The sequence below is a fragment of the Mytilus californianus genome, unplaced genomic scaffold (assembly GCF_021869535.1).
Source record: "Mytilus californianus isolate M0D057914Y unplaced genomic scaffold, xbMytCali1.0.p SCAF_4, whole genome shotgun sequence".
Classification (NCBI taxonomy): domain Eukaryota; kingdom Metazoa; phylum Mollusca; class Bivalvia; order Mytilida; family Mytilidae; genus Mytilus; species Mytilus californianus.
Window position 1 is genome coordinate 102,362,459 of NW_026262690.1, and position 24,498 is coordinate 102,386,956.

Below are 24,498 nucleotides of genomic sequence, written 5' to 3' on the forward strand. Positions count from 1 at the left end.
AAGGCCGTACGGTTGCCTATAATTGCTTGCATCCACTTCATTTGAACTTTGTTGGATAGTTGTCTCATTGGCAATCATACCTCATCTCCTTATTTTTATATGAATTACAAGTAGTTTTTCTCCTAAGATGTATTAGTAAAGATGGTTAAGAAGCAAAACCTTCATCAACCAAATGCATGCTACATAATTTTCAGCATGTGGCAAAAATTACCAAAAGTTATATCTAAATTTTCCTTTTATTCAGCAATATACTTCATATCTTTACATTCATAAATTATCAGAAACAACTGACTACCTTATAGATCCAGCATGATAATAATGAGATGATCACAAGCCCTGACCATCACCTTTAAAATACAGGTAAAACCATAACTATCATCCAATCCAATCATTCAATAATGACTATTACAGTTTGTCTGGTTTATAGAATTACTTTGAAAGTAAAATTATTTAATTGGTAAAAATTGTGGCTTTTATTTGTTAATGAAACCACCACAACATTTCTTATGTAATACATCATCTCTATTAAAACTGTTTTGGAATAATTTTTAAATCACAAAGAACTCAAAATATATTCCACACAATAAACAACTACTAGCAAACTCTCATTTATAACAAACTTTATATATATAATAATAAAGGAACCTCTATTTCACACACACACACACACACACACATATATATATAATGTCACACATACATGAACATTCTATAATGGAATGATAAATGACTAGCACCTCAATGATCAGCTATACATGAACACTCATTTAAAAGATCAGAGATACAGTACAGTGCATGGGTGCAAGTATAAATGAAACGGAGATCTGAAAATAAAGGAATAACTAAATGTTTGTAAAGAAAGAATTATACAGAGATAAAATTTAAAAAAACCAGGAAAATCTTGCATATAACAGAAAAGACAGGATAGTTTTGACCTTTTGTTTTTTGTTTCTCAATTTCTTATTAAGCAATTACCTTCATTATCTGACATGTTTAAACCCAAAAATTTGAAAAGCTAAGATATATAAGTACTCTGTATATTGTCAAATATATATAGAATTCAAAAAAGCATACCGTATCTGGCAATAAATTATTCACACAAAAAAAAATTTCAAAATATTTCATATAACACACAATTCTCTTTAGAAAACTTTATATAGGTAGGACAAACTGTATATCTGCCTATACAATCCTTATGGGCATGTTTTGATAGTTTTGATGTACTTCAGCTTTTTAAAAATTTTTTTAATATCTTTTGGTAATCACTTATTTCGCAATTCCATTTTTACCACAAATGTTGAATGTACTTACGAAGTAAAAATTACAGTCAGATCCCACACAACACTTTTAACTTTTAAAAAAATGAGATCATGATGAGTAATACAATAAAAAGATTGAAGAAATAGTAACCGAAAAATGTATGTCACACTTATTTTGCTGACATTTTGGAAACCAATACTCTATTCAAATAATAATAGTCTGCAATAGTATATGAAATACATATGACATGTGCTTTAATATGATATACAATAAATAATTATGAAATGTAACCATTGTCAGATACTATTAAAATGATATCTTAATAAGAGATTTAAGGTTTATAGTGAAATTTAAGTAAGTATTGACTTAAATTTCACCTGATATGCTACTGAGGAACAGAGAAGACACAAATAAAACCAACCAGTATCACACTAGGTATGTAATCAATATCTACCAGCAATTGGCAAAGTGTTATTACATTAATTGCACTAGATTTGTTTCTATATTAACAAGGAATCGAACACACCTTACCTAAAACTCATAATTATAAAATAAACTTTGACACTATGGTACGAAAACTTGAGCATATATATTTCTATGCAAAATATAGTTAAAAGAGTTCTTGACTGATCAAACATTAATGGTAATGGTTACTAGTCATTAATTCTCTCTTTGACAAAGTTTGTTTGAAATAATGAAAACAAATATAGTTGTATACAAATGAAATGACAAAATTCATTCCTTACACTATCACTTTTAACATTTGCACCCATTCATCAACAAGTCCCTTGTACAACATGTGTAATTAAATGTGAAGGAACTTATTTGAAAAAAAAAGTACAACTTTTGACGCAAAAACTGTACCATTCAACACAAACAAGTGTATCAAAAGGGTTTTAAAAAATGTTAAATTTTTAGTATGAAGGACTTTAAATAAAATGTGCTATGGTTAATATGATTCCAGTATTAATTAATTAAAATTTCATTACAATCACCAAGGATTTATATAGTCTCACTATACAATTCCATGCAATCTCCAAGCAATAGGATTGGATAAAAGATATTGCAACTTATATTAAGTCGTCTCCTTACATATACAATACACATATATGATAACAGTAAAACTAAAAAATAATAAAGCTTAATTTATAGAAAGCAAAGAAAAAGAAGTCACGCACTGATACAACCAAAGAAAATCAAAGTAAGAAAAAAAACCCAAACAAGACAAAAGACAAAACTGCTGACTTGTTAAACGGAATGTTTAAATCGTTTTGACTGTTTACTGAAACAACGAACTTTTAAATTTTTTTTAGAGTTAGTTATGTAATTATATGTGCATCTTTTCCAAACAATTGCATTACAAAATCAATGTGTATGTTCATATTCATAAGATCATTGACCAGAGATATTCTATGGTTGTAGTATAATGATCAGAATGGTTAACCCTTAATTTTTTGTTTTAATTGTGAGATAGTTTGTACATGTCTTGTAGTTGGAATTAAAATATTTCATATTCTGACAGTAGATGGTATAAATAACTTTTCAGTTATTTGTAGTCTATGTCTGGATTACAGTATATATGTGGACATTTCATCAAATTATCTTATACATTATTTTGTTAACTCTTATTCAATGTGGTTTATCTAAAAATTGCTGTTAGTAAGTTGTTGATTTTCCCCATGTTTGTTAATTTGCTTAAACATGTTTCTGTTTTAAATCTGTTACATCCAAAGGTGGCGGACACTTATAAAAATTGTTTGTCAATCACTTTTAAATTAGACCAAATGTTATGTATGATAAAACCTACTATGAAATTTGTTTTTATTTTCTGAATACCGTTTACCTAAGTCTAGTTAAGACAATGTAAGATTAATATTGCAGTAATATTTGGGACAAATAAGGGTCTTATTGCCCCATCTCCTTTATTAAAACACTGCAACAAGAGTGCATGATACACCCTAATTGTGAATATTGAACTTATTGCAAAAATAAAATGGGATATTTAGACAACATTTAATCCAAAGTAAACAAAATGGCTCAGTAGAAAAATGTGCATGAGGATACCCTAAGGTGTACAAATATTATGTCAAATATGACTGTTGAAAGTTCCATAAACTCTGGAATGACAAACCAGAAAATTTTCAAAATCTTTAGCAATTCTATATTTACCAATCCCAACAAGTGTTGAGTTTGTAGTAATTTGTTCCAAGCATGAAATTAAAAAAATGCCTTTTATCTATCTGACGGTCAAAGTCCCATAACTCTGGAATGATCTATTGGAAATTTGTTTAAATCAAATGGTTTATCATTTTCACCAATTCCAACAATTAAGTTGTCAGTAAATCAATTCCAGCAAACTAAAGTCATGGTACAACATGTAAACAATTTACTTTTAATCTGACAAATTCTTGTAAATCTAGAACGACAAACCCGAAAACTTTAAAAAATTGAATGGAGCTTTTTTTTATCAATCTAAAAAATAATGTAAAGTTTTAAGGAAATCAATCCAGGCATACTTGAGATAGTGAGTGATATGTGAAAAATCAAAAGGGAGCTTTCTTCCATCAATCTGAGTTATTGAACAAAGTGATGGTGGAAGAACAGATGGACTAACATTGGTAAACCATATAACATCCTGTCTTAAACTGGTGTATAAAATTCCTTTGTGGACACTTTTTATTGGGGAAACTCAACTCTCACTCAAATTTCTACCATGTAAACAAAGATATAATGATATCATCATAAGTACACTAAATCATACACACATGCAAATGTAGGTAAAGGTAGGTAACTAAAATATTTTCAAATCAATGTTATATACATAAGGAGATTAGAGAGGTGAATGGTTTTTAAGAAATGGTCTTGTCAGTCATTTCCAACTGATTTTTACAGTTTGTTCTTGTGTTGTGTTGTTATACCTTTGTACCAGGTTAGTGGAAGGGTTAAGAGCTCTTAAAATATATGTTTAACCCTACAACATTCATGTGCCTGTTCCAGTTCAGGAGAGGAGCCTGTAATTAAGAAGTTATTGTTGGTTGCTGTCTGTTATATCTGGTTTTTTTTCGTGTCTTGGTTTGTCAAAAATTAGGCTGTTGGTTTTTTCATTTGAATTGTTTCATATTTAGTCTAGTGGTTTTTTTTAATAACGGACTATACAGTATGGGTTTTGCTTATTGTTGAAGGCTGTGAGATGACCTATAATCCCTTCAATCCACGTCATTTGGACCCTGTTGGATAGTTGACTCATTGACAATCATACCACATCTCAATATTTTTACATTGTCTGCACAATTATACTAAATCCAGAGAGACATACAAATAAGGATAAATCTATGCGCCAAGCAACATTCATGACAGAGCAAAACAATATGCTAATTAGATGTACAGAGATCAAGATAAGCATCTGCATTTTACAAAATATCAATGCACTTTTAGCATAAAGAAAATTTCTGCTAAAATTTTGGTAATTCAAATAATTTCTGTTGTATTCAATATTTGCACAACTTAAACATAGCAAAATAGCTTTTTCAGATGGATAGTTTTTTGTCATTTCAGGCAAGGTGTGTTCCTGGTGCATGGATTAACATTGAAGCTAGTCATTGTTTTAGTCTGTGGCTGCCTTCTCTTTTACAATATGATTATTAGGACTAGGTTGTGAAAACTTTTCTAATCGTCTTCGTCGCACTTCATGTTGTTCATCCTCATGTTCTTCTTGTGAAGGATCCTCCCAGCTGGGTATCATTTCTTCTGTTGGTGGAGTGTAGCCTGTAGCTCCTTCTAAATCAGATAAATCTTTATCTGAAACAAAAACAAACTTGAATTGTGACAGATATTACAAAAGGATACCCCTTGCCCTACAATACTATTAGTATATTGAAGTATAAAGTAAATTCAATTATCCCTCCTTTAACACGGGAGACAGATTATTTTCCTTCACATCTTCAGGTAGTGATCCCCAACTATGTAAAATTTATCAAAATTCTAGATGTTTAAGAGGCATTGCGCTGGACAATGATAATTTCAACTTTTATGTCAAGAACAGAACAAGCTTTTATCATAATTTATCTTCACATAGATAGTTCAAGTAAATTTGGGTATTTTGATTCATAATATGAAGATTTAACAGTTAATGAAGATAGTTAGGGACATTTTTCTTCACTTCTCAAAATCAAAAGTTTTTTCAATTGTTTCTTTGTTGGTAAATTCATTTCTGTTACTGGTTTTATTGCCCTTTTCAATAATATACTTTTTTTGTTAATACTTGTAATCATTTTACTATGTCAAATTGTTTATTTCTAGTGCTTTTTAATATGTCATTACCTCACAGGCCACTTGTTTTTAACATGTATTTGCAAGTCACTTTATAAGATTTTGTAATGAATGCAACAGTTAAAAATCAAAATGATGTTAATGACCTAAAATTGCAAAAACCACAGGAATTGACAATGCTATATTCCATTTTGAGAAAAGAAACATAACCTGAAATTGAAAAGTGTTTTTAAATCAAGAAAAAACATGGGTATACCATCCAGGTTTTTAGATACAAGTCTGAAAACTTTAAAATTAATTTGTTTGGATATTTTCACTGTGCACATTTCATCAGAGCTGCTCGTTTTAGACTTGTTTTCAGTCCTTTTTGCTACTGATATTGTTGCCTGCTGCCTGGATTAAGAAGTGTCTGCTATATGAACAAAAATTTTATAGAGATATGTGTTGAGGAGTCCTGGACTCACATTATGAGCAGGTGCACATTTTATGGAGATGCAGTTAGACAAGGTTTGACTGTATCAATATATTTCTCATTAACTTTACTTACATTTAATAAATAGTTAAAATCTGATCTTACCTAAATCCCTATCATTATTTACTACTGGTGATGATTCTTTAGATTTCTCTCTACTAGATGAAGCTTTATTTGTATCTGTTGGTGTATTATTACTGGGTGTACCAGATAAATTAATATTTGGTATGCTGAAAGAAAAGAGAATTTTTCTTTAAATACAAGTGTTTCATTTGCAAATCAGAAACATACAGCTACTAGATTGTTATAAGAGAACAGTGGTCCAAAGAATGTTTCAATCAGCATTCATTTTTGATTTCAATCCAAATATTTTTAAGATAACTTATTAATATCCATTTTGAACTGCATGAATGAAGGTGCTTAAGAGACAAGTCAATTTCTTAAAAAAATAATTTTAAGGCATATAAGGCCAATTAAAATTAATTGATAGATTTTCATCCCCGCCCGCCCCTCTGAAATCGTCCTGCCCCGATTTTTTTTATTTTACGATTTCCGGACTTTGTTCATTTCCGTTACAGATAACCGGCGATAACTTCACTTCATTCAAAACTTCCTGTTTCAAATTTGGTTTTCGTATTTCTTCGAGGAATATAAGTCTACATATTCGTATGCTCAATGATGACAACATTATCTTCTGAGAATATAGATTGATTACTAGAAGGGCATGAAATATTTGGGTTACGAGTAATAGGCAGTGCCCTTAAGAACGCTAATCGCGGTATGTCACAAATTTCAGTGAATAGAAAACCGTGGATATTTTTTATTTATACAATGACTTTGTGTCAGATAATTTGGACTGTGAATGATATCCAAAGCCCAAGAATCGTGGAACGCATTGGTACAAAAACATGACTGGAATAAAGTTATTGACACAAGCACGAACAAGTGCAATTTATGACCGTATATTGAAAACAAAGAGTCAACCAACGTACAAAATGTATTATAGCAAGCCCTTAGATTAACCCCAAGGCTGTCATTTTTGTTGACAAACAGCAAACAGCCTCTGTCCCCAGCCCTTCAATAGAGTCATTAAACAACTTTTTCTTTTTGGTTCAGTTCATGATTTGAATTGTAATTACCATGATTATATTTTCACCTTGCAAAATAATCTTAAAAGCATCAACCCTAGTATTTTCAACACAGTTTGAGTTTTCATTTCACTCTGTACTCATGATATTTGATTGATTGTTGATTGTTGGTTGCTTAATGTCCAGTGGCAAATATTTCATGCATTTTCAGGACGAGAACAAATTAACAATAAATACAATAGGTATGTCCTGTAATAGAGGCCTTTCGGAATGAAGGTCGGGGTAAATTTGGACTGCCAATGGAAAATGAGGGTATAATGGATAGGGGTAGAAATTTACCCTTGCAACAGGCCACCTACGAACCCCTCAAAGAGTTGTTGCAAGGGTTCTTAACGTGCAGAGAGCATGGCACTCTCTCAACAGGAAGCATCAGATTTAACATTCTCATTCTGACCGGACGTGGCTGCGTATTTGATACATCCTGCACAGCCAAACGGACGCCCCACTTTGGCAAGGCTTTTACTGCCAGTTGGAAGAAGACCTGTAGTGACCATATTTCTATTCCCCAGTCACCCTTGGGGATCATATTTGTGTTGCATACCAGTGCATATGCTTCATTAAATGAGCACTACAAATCATAGCTTAGAAAGCAAAACAAATTTGATCTAGATAGCCTAAAAGAGAACATTTCTCCATGTTTTTGCTATTTACTAAAAATAGGTTTCTAAAGCGGCAATTACATGTAGAACAGTGGTTGCCAATCAGAAATATTAATTTAAGTATTTGAAAAATAATGTAGAATTCCATTACATTATATACATGATATAAGCTCATTATTATCCTTGTACATGAACAACACGTCACAAAAAGGTTTAGAGGGAAATAAAAATTAAAAAATATTATTCTCCCACCCGCCCCGTTTTTTCAAAAATCTGGATGAAAATCTACTAATTAATTTTAGTTGGCCTAACTTCCATAAAATTTTTCAATAGGGTTCAATATTTCATATGATTGATAAAAGAGAGAAAGTGCTTACATGCAATTTTCATATGATTTATATTTACAAAGAACATAACTATCATAAAAATATTCAGTCAGCACTGGTTTTAGGAACTCCATCAATATATTGGTAATAAAAATATACACATAAATTTGATCAAAACCTATAAGGTATTGAAAGTGTTAAAGCACCTTTGATTTAGTTTAAACGTATTTTATTTGCTAAATATCAGCAAAATGGATGAGGCACATGATACTTATGAAGTCTTCTGCATTATAACTTTTGCTCACAAATTTTTCACAATTTGTTCTATATAAAAAAAAATTCTTCAACACTGGATTGTAATTTAATCTATATTTTGTTGTGTCTTCGTTAAAATTATCCAAGAACAATTATTCACATGAAATAATATTTTTTCAAAGGCTTTCATAAACATTTTGATTGACATATGTTTGTTGAACTCATGTAAAATATTGTTAATAATAACATTTATAAATTTTTAATTATCAAAATCAATCAATGTTAGTTTGAGAGAAGGTTAGAAAACTAGAACCAATAAATTTTGTTATTAGAGTTATGTCCTTATGAAAGGCTGACAGACTCGATGCCTCATCAAGGACTAAAATTCTGTGTTATCTCTATAATTAAGTGTGCTTAAAGAGACCGAATCCATGCTGATATCTATGCACCTACACATAAAATATTTTTCACTTAATATCATACCAAACTGACCAAAATAACAAAAAATATTTGGTAATCTAATGTTCATTTTAAAATTTTTTGAAGATCTTGTCCAAGCTACTTATTACATAACTACATGTATGTCTGCAGACATGTAAAGAACTGTACCTAGACTGTGATGCTACTGTATTATATTGTTGTATCAGAATCATAGCACCATCTAAAAGACACTGTATATCTCTAAGCCATTGTATTCTGGCTTCAACGTTTTGTCTTTCTTGGCCTTCCATAACTTTTAATTCTTCATCTGTTAAACCTTCAGGTCTTGTAGGTGGTAAAGGCATTCCTGAAAAAAATTATGCAAGATATTTAAATAAACTAACATAAAAAGATGTAATCCACATAATTGTTCAACAAAACAATGAATATTTCCCAAAAGGTAATTAATAACAATTAAATGAAATCAGACAAAACTAGTTGGTTTTTGCATGAATTTTGAAAACAAAAATAAAATCAGCCTTATGTGTGAGATATTATTTTACAAATCCAAAAAAACAAGTTTGAAAAGAGCAGGATACAAGGAACTTGGTGCAAACAAAATATTTTAAAAATTTTGACAAAAATTTAATGCTTGCTATTTTTCTGGATGCAATATTTTTTAGCTTACTGTATTGTCAGCATGACGTGATTTGAATTTCAGCCAATAAAATATTAGTGTTTATATGAATTGAACACCTACTGTTAATATATAAATGTAAATGCAATATAGCTGTAAACAATAGTGTATCAAATCAAATCAAGTGTCAAATGATACCTGTTAGTTGTACAGTGTGAATAGCAGCATGATTGATCTGTATTCATAGTTTTCAACTGACTTCAACCTTTTATAAGAGACGTTGATGATTTTGTATTTTTACTGTAGAGAAAAACATCAATATTGCTAGTTTGACATATTACCTTGACCACTATATGGCATAAAAAATGGAAACATTGGTGGCATGAAGGGTGGCATATTTGGTACTGATGTGGGTGGTGTTGTGGAGGGATGTGTTCCAGTGGCTGATACTGTAGAAGTTCCACTCCCTGGAGTGTTAGGTGTGGTTGGTGTAGCTGGGGTGCCAGTTGTGGATGCTCCAGAAGTACCTATAAAAATTAATTTATCTGCTTATAACAGTAACAAAATTTGACCAGCACATTTAATCTGTACAAATTTTTATTTATGATATTATTCCAATATCAAGAATTGAAATATGTTTGCATTGAAGCATCATCTAATGTGGACTGATACATTGATTATACAATTTAATGGAATAAATAAACTGTTAACACAGATATATGTCTCGCCTTTTTGTACTTTTGATAATGCAAATGTTGAAATTAAAATAGCAATACTTTAACATGTAAGTTATGCAAATATTCAAAGTCAATGAACCATGACTGAAGGTACATGTCAAAACAATCTCCATGGAAATGAGATGTGCCAATGCTAACACAACTGCATACCAAATACCATAGACTTATCATAAGTCGTTCTCTTTCAAGAAGCCTAAACACAAACATTGACTTGTGAACTATGTAAAAATTTCAAAGTCAATGAACCATGATGAGGGGGTGGGGCTATATAATCTCCATGGAAACGAGACTTGCAAATGCCAATAATTTTGCATACCAAATATCATTGACTTAACATTAGCAGTTCATCTTAAACTGGCCTAATCACAAACTAATACATGTAAACTAAGCAAAAGTTTCAAAGTCAATAGACCATGACTGAGGGGGCAGGGCCATATAATCTCCATGGAAATGAGATGTGCCAGTGCTAATACAACTGCATACCAAATATCATTGACCAACCACTAGTGGTTCACCTTAAACTAGACCTAATCACATTGTTGACGCCAGAAACAGCATACCTATGTTTTGCTTTTTGACTCTGTCAAGGCGAGACAAAAAAAATGTTAATAGTTTAAAAACACTACATGCTTTTTTTAACTACCAGCCATGTTGGTTAAACAGCAAATATCTTCAGACTTTATGGTAAAAGTATTTATACACACTAATTTTGTTTCATAACTAACTTTAAGAAATGAAACGTTTATGGTCCCATCTTTTTTTTATCTTTAATAAGTGTTTGCCATCCTTTTTAATGCACATATAGTGTAACAATGTTACTGCCCTATTTAGGTTTATTCACACCCTAAGTTTCAATATTTGTAGCTTTTAAAACTTGGCATTCAGCATACAACAGTTTAATACATGTGTTGTGCGTTCCCAATAGGGATCTTCCTGTTACTTCTGTCAATGGTATGAAACAATTCTTGGTTGATTGCCTACCCATTTGTCACTACTTAACATTGGCAGAATATGGAATTTTTTGTGTGACAAACTCATTACGGTTCTTTTCTAGTATCTGCTGTGTTTATTTTAAATTATGGGTCGATCAGATCATGCATAATGCTTGATAAACTCCCTTTAATATGTCACTTTCTTTAAGAATTGCTATTTTAGAGTTACCAAACCTTGGGTTTAAAGCATGTCTGCTTGATCAAACTTTAAGAAAAAAATAATGATTATTTAAAAAAAAAAACATTTGCTGTCCACACTAAAACTAGAACTGCCTTGGAGCAAGGTAAATATCCCTGCTAGCCCCAAATATCTATTTTATTCAATATGTTTTTTAAAACTATGTTAGGATCCTACTTATACAAGTTCAGGAACATCTAAGGGAACATGTAGGAGGAGTTGCATATAAAATGTGCATATTGAATAGTATCAAAAATTTATATGTACAAAGGAATATAATTCTGGAATTTATCAACAATTCAGGATGTCTTACTAATAGGCACATCTTACTATTAAGATCTTTCAATCTGCAAAGTTTTGTGTTCATCTGGTGAAGCTTGTAGTAGCAGCTGCTTCCATTTAGCGCATACCAAATACTATTAAAAATTCGTAAGGGTTCCGCGGAACCCAGTGTCTCGCCTACTTTTGCTGTTAATAGCAGGCTCAACAAAAATGAGGAAAAAAAATAATAACAATATTACATTCGATACAATCTTTTGATTGTAAGAAGCTTCTGTCCCAATTTGGTAAAAATCCAGGATAGTTTATGAATCTAATAAATGTTTTAAATCTTTAACTGCAGACTGTATGTAATGTTAACTGGAAGAAAAACTAAGTCCATTTATAAGTAAAATACTGATAAACAGGTACAAAATTTTTAAAAATTTCCTTCAAGATACTAGCTTTTGATCATAAACAAGCTTCTAACCAAATTTGGTACAAATCCAGGATAGTTTAAGAAAGTTATTAAAATTTTAAAAACTTTAACCACAGAGTGAATGTAATGTTAACTGGCAGAAAAACTAAGTCCATTTATAAGTTAAATACGGAAAAAATGGAATTTTGTTTTTTACAAATTTACTTCTGGATACTATCTTATGATCATAAACAAGCTTCTGTCCAAGTTTGGTAGAAATCCAGGATAGTTTAAGAAAGTTATTAAAATTTTAAAAACTTTAACCACAGAGTGAATGTCATGTTAACTGGCAGAAAAACTAAGTCCATTTATAAGTTAAATACGGAAAAACAGGATTTTTTTTTTACAAAATTTAATTCTGGATACTATCTTATGATCATAAACAAGCTTCTGTCCAAGTTTGGTAGAAATCCAGGATAGTTTAAGAAAGTTATTAAAATTTCAAAAACTTTAACCACAGAGTGAATATTTGTGGACGCCGCCGATGACTACGACGCCGACGGAATGTAGGATCGCTATGTCTCGCTTTTTCGACAAAAGTCGAAGGCTCGACAAAAATGGCTAATAGTAAAGGGGCATAACTCTGGGATTTGTCAACAGAGCCGGATGCACTACTTCATGTTCTTTATAATGTGTAAAGTTCCATGAACATTTAATGAAGCATATAGGAAGAGTTGAGTTAATAATATTAAATTTTCTAAGTTCAGGTGGTATATTCCATATAGTCTAGGGAGAAAAATCCTTCATGCTTTAAAGTTGACATACCATTATCTGTAATTGTACAAAGTTGATTTGGTCAGAAGATTCGAGCGGTAGTTTGGAGATAGGGACAGACAGACAGGACACTTCCTGAATACCCTAATCTTTGTTTGCAGGAGTTTAATAACCATATTTTCATATTAATCCCCATCAATGTCATGAAATGGTTCAAAAATGCACTCATGTTTCAAAATTATTGAACAGTAATTTAACATATTTAAATTAACTTTGAAATGTTGATGAATGAACTAGAAAAAATATGAGTTCTTAGCCTAAAATAGATTTTATTAATGTTAATGACGAGACATATTTTACCTGGTTGTTGTACAGGCTGTTGCTGTGGTGGCCATCCTGGTATAGGTGGCATACCTGCAAATCCTTGAAATACTGTAAATACAAAGTCATATTTTCGTCACTCAAATGGTCAGTTGCCATATACATGTATATAAATACACTAAATAACAATTAAAAAATATTCATAGAGAAAATAATAGGGAGACCCTTGTAAGGCCAATTAAAATTAATTGATAGATTTTCATCCCCGCCCGCCCCTCTGAAATCGTTCCGCCCCAATTTTTTTTATTTTGAAAAATTTACGATTTCCGGATTTTGTTCATTTTCGTTACCGGTAACTGTCGATAATTTCGTTTCATTAATAACATCCTGTTTCAAATTTTGGTTTTTGCATTTCTTTGTATGTTTGATTCGTTATACATGTATATACATGATAGAACCTTATTATTAAACTTGCATATATGAAGAACACGTCACAAGAGCGTTTCATATCTAATAAAAAATAAAAAATAAAATCCTCCCACCCACCCCATTTTTTTCAAAAATTTGGATGAAAATCTACTAATTAAATTTACTTGGCCTAACAAGTATTTCATTATTAATGAAACAATTTTAATTCATTATTATTCATTTAATTCATTTTTTGGATGAAATTCAATAAGACAGAACCCAATATTAAATGCTTTCTATATATAGATACCAAATTCAGTACTATCCCAATATTAAATAATAACCAAAAAAAAGTTGAACTAGATCACTAACGATAACCCATTATGAGTATTCTGTTAACAGGCAGTTAACGAATGATGGTTACAAAAACACATTACAATGTGAAGCATGCTGTCATGAAGATAAATACTACATGTTAGAAAGCTCTGATTCATAGCTTTTGAAAAAATATGACAAAAAATTCATACATCGCCATTACGAGTAAGAAAAAAATCTTTCCGTAAAAAGATAATAATGACGTCAGAAACAGAAGATGAATGAAGCACAGACAATGAAATCATAGTAAAAAATAATCTCTGGATTAGTTTATACATAATTGCTTAACAAATATTATGAAAAAAATCCAGGTAAAAATTGCTCATTCAGAAATGTAAATGTGTGAATTGTTTACTGCCCAAGCAAAACTGATAATAACAAATGAAGATTTCAAAGGATAACAATAATAACAATCCTTACAGTTTTGTGGCATTTGTGGTTGTTGAGGTTGCTGTTGTTGTGGTGGTGGTGTTTGTGGCACTTGCTGTGGTCTTGGAGCTTGTAGAACATCCATTCTACATGTTGGACATGTCTGTTGTCGTTGGAACCATGATCGTAAACAGCTAGTATGAAAGATATGGTTACATGGAAGTTTCTTGCTGAATTCAATCATGTCCTCTCTACATATAATACAAGTATGATCTCCAGCTTGTAGTTCCTCTGCTGTGGCATCTGGATAACTGAATTAAAAGGACATTTTAAGCATTTAAAGACCATTCCTATATAGCTTGCAAAATGAATATATATTTCATAAAGGGTTCCATGGAACCATGTGTTTCATTTGTGATTACTGCTATCAGTGTCAAAGTGTAATGCTGATTGACAAAATAAGTCCATTTATCAGTAAAATATAACAGAAGGGATAAAAAAGCAATTGCCCCGGGTGCTATCTCTTGATTACGAAGAATCTTCTGTAAAAGTTTTGTAAAATTCAAAAGAGGTATGAAAAGTTATTCAAGTTTTAAAATCTTTTTCAGACTGTACCTTAATGGTGACCAAAAAAAAACAACTAAGTCCATTTATTTGTTGTACAATACGTAAAATTACAAAAAAATTAGTCAAAATTTTACTCTAGATTGTTATGATGAAGTTTCTGTCAAAGTTTCCTCCAAGTTGAAAAATGGTTTGAAAATGGTTATCAATTATTTACATTGTTTTCAACCCTAGACAGAATCTTTATGTTAAGTCCATATATCTGAAAGTGAAATATGAATGAAAAAAATAATGCAAAAGTTTGATCTTGATGCAAACAAATTTGTCTATACAAGATATAAAAGGTATAACAGACCAGGGCTGCCAAAAAATCTTTGAGCCAGCCGGACATTTTTTTGGGTCTTATCCCGATGTTAATCCCTTAAGACTTAGTAACAACAGGCAACCATAGTAATCAGTTGGGCATCATATAGATTATGTTTGTCACAAAAATGATATTTAAATTGATTTTTTATTTAAATTGGATGTTCTGGCGTTAACTGTTAAATTGACAGTGCACCATTCAAAGTATCCAACATCAGCGTACTAATTTCTGCCTTAGACTCTTTATTTGTGCAAAATTACGCTGTCAATAACTTCACTTTTGTTTTTAAAAAGTACATTTTCCTAATACCTGATGTTGACTTGACAATGGTAAAACACGGCCCAGAAATGGATACGCAGAATCCGTGTACGTTTACAAAGCACGACTGAGTTTAAGTAGCTCTTTCCACGTTATTTCTTCAGGAAAATACTTGAAATGAACGTTAGATAAAGGCATCAATGATATTTTTAGCATTTTTGAAAATTCAGATGCATAACTAAATCTCACACCTGCGCACATGCGCACGAGTGTACTAGTTCAAACAACATGGTTCTATTTCTGATTAAACTTCAACAGTGAGTGATTTTTGTGTGACTTACAGTGTGTTCATATTTCTTATGGCTCTCCTCGACATAATCACATCATGTAAAGCTTTCTTAAATCCCCTGAAAAAAAGTACATTCAGTTTCAAAATTCATCCATATAATGTATGAAATAAAATACTGTCACATTTTTTTTTGGCTAAAACACAACCTTTATGAGGTAAGTCAAATAACATCCCTTACATAAGAGTTTATATCTTTCTTTTTAAAACATAATGTATATAGACATTTAATTTTTCGTTTTGTCATAAATCAGGCTGTCGGTTTTCTTGTTTGAATTTTGTTTCACATTTTGTCATGTAATGGCCATTTATAGATGACTATATTGTATGGGCTTTGCTCAGTGTTTAAGGTTGTAAGGTGACCTATAGTTTTGACATCCACTTTTTTGGACTCTGGTGGATAGTTGTCTCATTAGCAATCATACTGCATCTCCTTATTTTAAAATAGTTCCTTCATCAATATGAATCACTTACAAATATAACTCTAGATGGCAATACTAATTAAAACAGCAGATAATGTTAGCTTACCTAAGTGATAAATACATTGGTCTGATAGCAAACAATGGGAAAGTATGCACTTTTATCATGATCATCATAAATGCCATGTACAATACAACTTTAATAAAACCTAGAATAGACAATAAAGCTTATTTAAAATGTTTACATTATTATTCAAAACTTCATTAAATTTGTATATCTATTATTATTTCATCAGTAAAGATCATTTCGCTATCAATGCCTTTCTTCAAACTAATTACTATAGAAACTGAATAACCATCCTTTCCAGATTACGAGGTGTCGTTCTCCCTTAAAGTAAAAAACTATTAAGTTTTCTGTTGCTTTTGATTAAAAATTGTTTTGTCATCATATTACAATAGTATTGCTTATCTTTCTAATTTGTTCATATCAAATGTAAAATATCTATAACCAGAAATGCTCAAATTCATTTTATTTTTTTAGACAGATGATCCAACACAGAAGTTGAAACTTGTATGTTATATTGATTGCTGGATAAATTGGAACAATTAATCAATTTATATGTTTTCAACAAGAATTAATGCAATATTGCACATAGCACTGATACTGATGTCCTTCAGAGAATTAAAACGATTATCTATTAGTTGATTATATCTTTTTTTCTAATCTTACTTACTCCTCTTTACATTACGTCTTCATTATAGATATCACTTCATCTATTATATTAGCTGATAATCTTTGATTATCTCATCTCGGTTCTTAAAGTTCTCCTTTGTTCATGAGAGAGGTCAATGGAAGATTTTATATATTGTTGCAATATCATTTACTTTAAGCATACAGTACTATTCTATTCAATTTTGTTTAAACATTTTGATTATTTTCACTCTACATCTAGTAAATGTTTTTGTAAAAGGTCTCTTACAAATTTCATTAAAGGTTCAAGATATCAGAACTGCACAATCTTAACACACTGCATTACTAGACTGTTTGTAATATCCATCCACTGCCTTACAAGACAGTACATAGTAAAGTGAGCAATAGAGTGTTAACAATATTTACCTAATACAAGTTCTGTATACAACAAATAAACAGCTTTATTTTCCCATGGGTTCTCATTCTGTGCATCTAATGTGTGTAATATATACTTCACAAAAGCCATAAATAATACTGTCAGAAGTATAGCATACTGAAATTGAAATATGAGTACATTATGTATCACAGTTACATGCATTATTCATAAAAGCTGCAAAGAGAACTACATAATGTACTATCATCATAATTTATAAATTATTTAAAGATCTATTAATTTGATTGAATTATAGGTTATGATTATTGAAGGAGTACATACATGTATTTCATTCTTGTTGACTTTTGTCATGGACTATATTTTTTACATCTACATCATTGAAAATAAAATCAATCAACTTTTTTTACATGAAGGCCACTTTTAAAACTGAATTCTGTAAATTAGTAAATTATTGCAGGGTTTTTATTAATGCGAATAATGCGACTGATTGAGTATAGCAATAATATGAACACACATTCTGATATCTGATACATATATCTGTACCGGTATGCAGATTGTATTGAAATCACATTAATTAATCTTGCATTTTTGTCCATTCTTCAAAAATCGCAATAATAAATGCACGCAATAATTTGTGAATTGACAGTAATAAGGAACATTTTATGAAAAGAACTTTAATCATTTGGAAGCTACTCACATGACTTTTTTTACTGTTGAAAGTGTATCGTATGACAAACAACAGTTAGCTTACAGATTGTATTAATTTATATTAAACAGCACAGCAATTGGGTTTTTCAGACCCAATAGCTTTAGGAAAACCTTGGCTGCTACTCACAATCCAAATGTTCTGCAACCAAAAGGTGCCAATCTTTATATATAATTCCTCAGAACAAAAATTTTCTGGATCAGGGATGGTGGCCAAAATTAATTATGCTAAAAACTGGAAAAAGTGAACCAAAACTGACGTTACAACACATAATGCATAATCATAATAATCTGAGGTGTCAAAAAGATATTTTTTGTGTATTAATAGTAATATCACAACTATATTTGAGTGAAACTTGTAGTAGTTTGGCCTGAATAAAAAAATATAAAAATCTAAGGACCAATTTTTAGCCTTTCATGAACCTCCTTTAACATGTTTAAACCCTTGTACAGAATTCAAAGACTAATTTCATATGAACTATTACCTCAAATCCAAACACAAGTTGGACAGAAGCTCCTTTCAATAGAGTACTATAGTATGCATGGTTGATAAAATACAGATCTAATATCCCCAGCAATGTAATTAAAGCTGAAAAGAAAAGACGATTGTTTATAAATGAAAGTCCAATGACTTAATACAGTTGCTATACATATTCTCCACTCTATTAATTTCTATAGATCAGAAATCACTTCTACCCTGACTGAACAGATCGATGTTCTGTTAAACAAAAGGTAGAGAATGATATTGGTTTCGATTCATCTTATTAATATCTCAATACTAACATTTAACGATTAGTTATGAATGATGATCTCAGAGATTATCCTTTTTAAATAGAGCCTTTCTTATTGACATCAGCATTTAAGCATGACTGATCAGATGAAATTTATTTCTGTTCAGTAGATTCTGAGAAAAGTGCGACAAAAAAAGTTTGAAGTTCATTGAACATATTGAAAAGATCAATATATCGGCAAACAGGAAGTAGGTATCTGACAATAAAATGACCAAAATATTAAATTTGTATGATTTTATATCTTATGTTGAGAAATAAATATAGAATAATGGCATTTTTGTTTTTGATACTGACTTTATCAGCAAGAATATCAAGCGAGCCTGCTAGGGAGAGCTGATATTCCAGCTACGAAGTCAGTATCAAAAAATAAAATGCCATTATTCTTTTTATCAGCAATTTGTCTTAACTGTATGCTTTTTTGGTTAAGAATATGAAGTAAAATGAAATAATAAATAAAAATACTTTTACGCATACAAAAAGTTGGAATAGTTGTTCGGTTGTATGAATGAAGTCGTGTGCATTTCATTGATAAATTGATGCAGATGGACTTGAGCACATAACCTTACTGAACTGATACATGACGTCATTGCCTTATATTTTCGAGTATCAAGTCCTGTCCATGATCTTTAAATATTAGGCAGTAAGATCAATGGGAAAATATACAAATTGCCGATAATATAAAACACAACCCTTTTCCAAAGAATTATTCACATAGTAAGTTTATTTAGTGTGTATCTATAAGCTTGTTAAATTGTTATTGGCACTGCATGTAGTGTTTGTCAAATTAGTTTAAATCTTCCTGAAATCTGCATATTTTTGCTGAAAAAATCTGAAACCGTCCTTACGATGTCACTTAAAGGACATCAAATTTAATTTTGGGTTTACAAACCTAAGCTGATGTCCATATTTTCTGAAAGCCATTACTCTGAATAGTCAAGTAAAACTAGAGTGTACAGACTCCTTTCTGTGAATGATTTAAACAAGGTTTTTTTATAGGTAGTTTTCCTCCTAAGGAATATTGCATTTGTCCAATATAAAATTTATTTAAAGTTTGATTTATTCTTTCAAAATTATATACTCATATAGCTGACAACCACTAAGGTTTATGGTTCGCATACACTAATTTCTACTGCAGCTGTTAAATGAGTTGAAAGTATACATGTATTTATTAAAGTTGAGCATACACGTGTTTTCTATTATGTAAACAATCACACGTGATTGTGTGTCCGCATAGTGGCCATCTATTGGTGTTTATATTGGATAAACAGGTTTGTGTTTTAAATATATGATATTTCGGATTGGTCAATATTTGTCGCGTTGCGTAAATATATTGAGTATGATATTTGTTATGTAAATAGCACGGGATTTTTAAAGCGCGAATAGTTGTCTTGTTTAAGTAATTTAAGATATATGGTCATTCGAAGCTCGTATACCGTTCAGTAAGGCAGCTTAGTTTAGGTTAAGACCCCTCTCCCCCCCACCCGGATTAAGATGCTTGTATATTTGAAATGTTTTCACGCATAGATAGATAGATATTTATACTATCAGTAGGACATTGTTTGTTTGATTATTAAGATTTATATGTATATATGATTTCTGATTTTGTTTTTCTATTTTGTAGGCTGTTGTGTACTACGCAGCGGTGTTGCCGATATCATGACATCGGGACTCAATATTTTGTTTTAATAAAATTTAACAGTAAGCTGCACATGCTGGCGAGCTATTCCTATGTAACAAGTGTTTGTTTTTATTTTATAAATACTTTATATGCGTTTGAGGTGACGAATTAGAATATAAACATAATTACATTTACAAGTATGGCTTTGGAACTTGATAAAACAAACTGAAATAGTATTGTCAAAGAATGTGTAATTACTTTCATTTAAAATCAACTTTCAGCTCAATACTTACTTATTGCCCTCAAATGAAACAACAACGAAATAACAGGACTTCTTTCCATCTGTAAATATATATTAGAAGTAATCATTTCATGAATAAAATAAGTGACAGTGAAATAGAACAGATTTATTTGGTGAGCTAGAGTCTGTAGGTGGCCTTTAGCAAGACTATATAGATTTATTTGGTGAGCTAAGAGTCTGTAGGTGGCCTGTAGCAAGACTATATAGATTTACTTGGTGAGCTAAAGAGTCTGTAGGTGGCCTGTAGCAAGACTATACAGATTTATTTGGTGAGCTAAAGTCTGTAGGTGGCCTGTAGCAAGACTATACAGATTTAATTGGTGAGCTAAAGTCTGTAGGTGGCCTGTAGCAAGACTATACAGATTTATTTGGTGAGCTAAAGTCTGTAGGTGGCCTGTAGCAAGACTATACAGATTTATTTGGTGAGCTAAAGTCTGTAGGTGGCCTGTAGCAAGACTATACAGATTTATTTGGTGAGCTAAAGTCTGTAGGTGGCCTGTAGCAAGACTACTGTACACCAACTTATTTTCGCGAGCGATTTATTTTCGCGAGTAGAAAAATAACGCAAATATAAATCGTCGCGAATATGCAAGACTTGGATCCTTCCTTCAAGGAAATTAGAAAATCGTGAAATTAAATAGTCGCGAAGTATTCTAGAAAGGGTAAAACGCGAAAAAAAGTATCCGCGAAAATAAGTTGGTTTACAGTATATAGATTTATTTGGTGAGCTAGAGTCTGTAGGTGGCCTGTGGCAAGACTATATAGATTTATTTGGTGAGCTAAAAGTCAGTAGGTGGCCTGTAGCTAAGAGTCTGTAGGTGGCCTGTAGCTAGAGTCTGTAGGTGGCCTGTAGCAACACTATATGTATATGTTTGCTCTTATAAAACATATCCTTTTTTCAAGTGGAAGTCCATATTTGTGTGCCTTCCAGTCTGGTACATCCACTGTTCGATGTAAATTATTCTCGTCCTAAATTTGCATGACTTATCTCCAACTGGACAATAACCAAATAACAATCAATCCGTCAACCAATGAGATTGAATAAACAATTGATTAAAATTTATTAAACTCCAATGAACTTTTTACAAATACAATACTGTTATACTGTTATTTCTAAATATAACTGTGAAATATTGAAAGAATTAAAAATTACATTTCAAAATTTTGAACATTGTTGTCATCAGAGATTGATTTAATTAACTGTTATGTATATAATGTCATGTTTGCTACCAATTCCATTTATATGTTATGTATAAATTATTTATATAGTTTTATAGTAATCTGACTTTTCCACTGTGATACTTACATAATCTATTCTGTCCTCTGCTAGCCAATGGAAACACTTAAGAAAAAGAAGTATGGTAAAAAGAGCTACAAATCTGGGACTAAAGTCATCTCTAAATACTGTGAAGGCTAGACAGGTTTCTGTTACAGCATACCATGACCTCTCAATTAAATGCTGAAAATAGATAAACAAACATTGTCAATGCCTAGCACTGATAATGCCTAATCTATGAAAAGTCAAATAAGAGTATAATAAATTGCTTTGCTGAGCGCAGCTGGATACGACCGCAGAGGTCCAACCCTGAACAGATGGGGCAAAAATGGACACAATATTCGCGCTTGATACAGGTCTGAATTTGGATTGTAATTAAATATTTGACACATAAAAGGTTTCTGACACAGAATAACTGTAGTCAAAGAACTTAGAATTGGTTATATGATTTGAATTTATATTCAATTTTTTGCTTTTGTGCAATGTGCAATACACTTTGCTGTTGCGAATTGACCCCCCCTCCCCCCACACAAAAAAAAAATGCGTTTTAGAAATTTTTCTCTATTCTTTTTAAGGCATTTTGGTTATAAAGCTTCCAATCTACATGAATTTTATCCACTCTGATTGACTTGACTTTTGGCAATGATTGCTTAGTTCAGAAAACCTCAGAGTTTTACTTCAATGATTTAATTATTACCTCCATTTCAGCAGGTCTAAGCTGACCAAAGAATACTTTCCTCATCAGTTTACCCATCAGTATTACAAAGACAAAGGCCTGAATATACAACATCTGCAAAACAAATAAATGCTCTATTATTAGTATTTACAGGGTATCAAGCTCAGGAAATTTAAAAATTGTATATATATATGTGTGTCTAGAAAAGCATGCATATCAGCATCCTGAATATAATTGGAAACAACACTTGTCTAAATGTTTTTATCAATTCATTTTTTCTGTATTGAATTCAACCATTTTGTCAACATTCTGTACAAAAACTTTAGGCATTGCACAAGATCATGTCTTCCTGCACTTTTCATGATTTTGCTGCAATTGATACATGCTAGGTTGTACAATGGCATGAGGTTTATATATCACCAGGTAAAGTAATTTAGCTTGCTAGCAGAAATTGCAAGCATTCTTTGATATGGTACATGTAGTGACCTGCATTTTTGTTGCCTTGCTTATTACCAGTTCAGTGGTTTTTTTTTAACTTTAAACAGGTTTTTTCTCTTGGTCTTTAAATGTACTGTTTGTATACTCAACTGATTGAGGTTGCTGCTGCATTTGCAAACAGGCAGGACAGAATTATTTATTGCTCAATAACTAGTTTTACTTTGCCTGTTTCAAGTCAGGAACCCAAATAGATAGTTTTCGATTGATATAATTTCAGTAAAAGTTGTTTCCCTTTGCAGCCATGATGGGAGGTCAACAAGCACAAATTCTTTAAAAAATCAACAAAATTCTTCTTAAGCTGACCACCATGACCACTAGACATTAGTAAGTTGTTTTTCTGAACAATCATTATTTGTTTAAAACTTGAATAACTAATAATAACGATCTAGCAAGAATCTGTTATCCGAGCTTGTGCCACAGGTTTTAATTCAGATAGTTAAAACAGAAATGAACCAGTTTGCACTCCAAACTGGAAGCCAAGGATAAAATTCAATTTATGTCATATTGAATAAATGTGCTTCGCCGAGCGCAGCTGGATACGACCGCAGATAAGTGAAAAATATCATCTTGAATGAATGAGATTGATAGTTTAAAAATATTTGACCAAATACTGCTACCTATTTTACATGATGGAGACTACATATACATGTATATAGAGTCTCTTTAATTTTTGGCATCATCATATGTTTCAATAGACAAAAGAAGGCCCTGAAACCCCAATGGTGTGTGATATCATACCTCTAATTTGCTTCTACAGATTCTCATACTTTTATACACAGTGTTAGTGGTTGAACTGATTAAACAAATAAGACACTGTCTCTTTTTAGGTATTGTTTGGATTGTTTTCCCCATTAACCTACATCCCTTATCTCCTAAAATATACCACGGTTTGTATTCATTACAGATTTTATTTTTAGTTTCTTTCTCCATTAACAGTTCATACATTACATGTTTATAATACTAATAGACATATTTATCAAATTTAAAGGATATTATCTGGACTCTGTGGTTGACGTTGCTACTGGAACGAACATATGTCATATCCATTTTAGGCAGTGCCTTGTTCATCCAAAACGACAAAAGGTACATTGCCTTTTCGAGATTATAAAGAAACTGAGAGGGAAGTGTACAGTGAAGTGTCAATTCAGGTCGACTTTCAACAGATACATATCAAAAAGAGAGGTTACAGTTTCACTTACAGCCATGCTTGGGTTCGATTTGGTAATGTAAACAACAGAAGGATAAAACTGTTTCTTTTGATAGTAGGCATTTCCAATTACTGCTCCTGTAAGAACAAAACTTAACCCCGTCAACAAAACCGTTCTCATTTTCAAAACATTTAGGTTTGACATCTCATCACAAAATGGCGTTTGAAATTAGA

General features: G+C 31.3%; 1 protein-coding gene across 1 annotated transcript; it reads right to left on the minus strand.

Annotated features, from left to right (window-relative positions):
- Nucleotides 1–217: 217 nt before the first annotated feature.
- LOC127698946 (E3 ubiquitin-protein ligase synoviolin B-like) lies at nt 218–24,498 on the minus strand. The gene is made up of 14 exons (XM_052202723.1): nt 24,317–24,498; nt 22,641–22,733; nt 21,974–22,126; nt 20,660–20,708; nt 18,443–18,546; nt 17,285–17,411; nt 16,277–16,376; nt 15,744–15,809; nt 14,268–14,527; nt 13,104–13,175; nt 9,728–9,913; nt 8,939–9,116; nt 6,107–6,231; nt 218–5,058 (listed from the first exon to the last, which is right to left on the minus strand). The coding sequence occupies exons 1-14, from the start codon at nt 24,467–24,469 to the stop codon at nt 4,865–4,867; spliced, it is 1,860 nt and encodes a 619-aa protein (XP_052058683.1). The 5' UTR covers nt 24,470–24,498; the 3' UTR covers nt 218–4,864.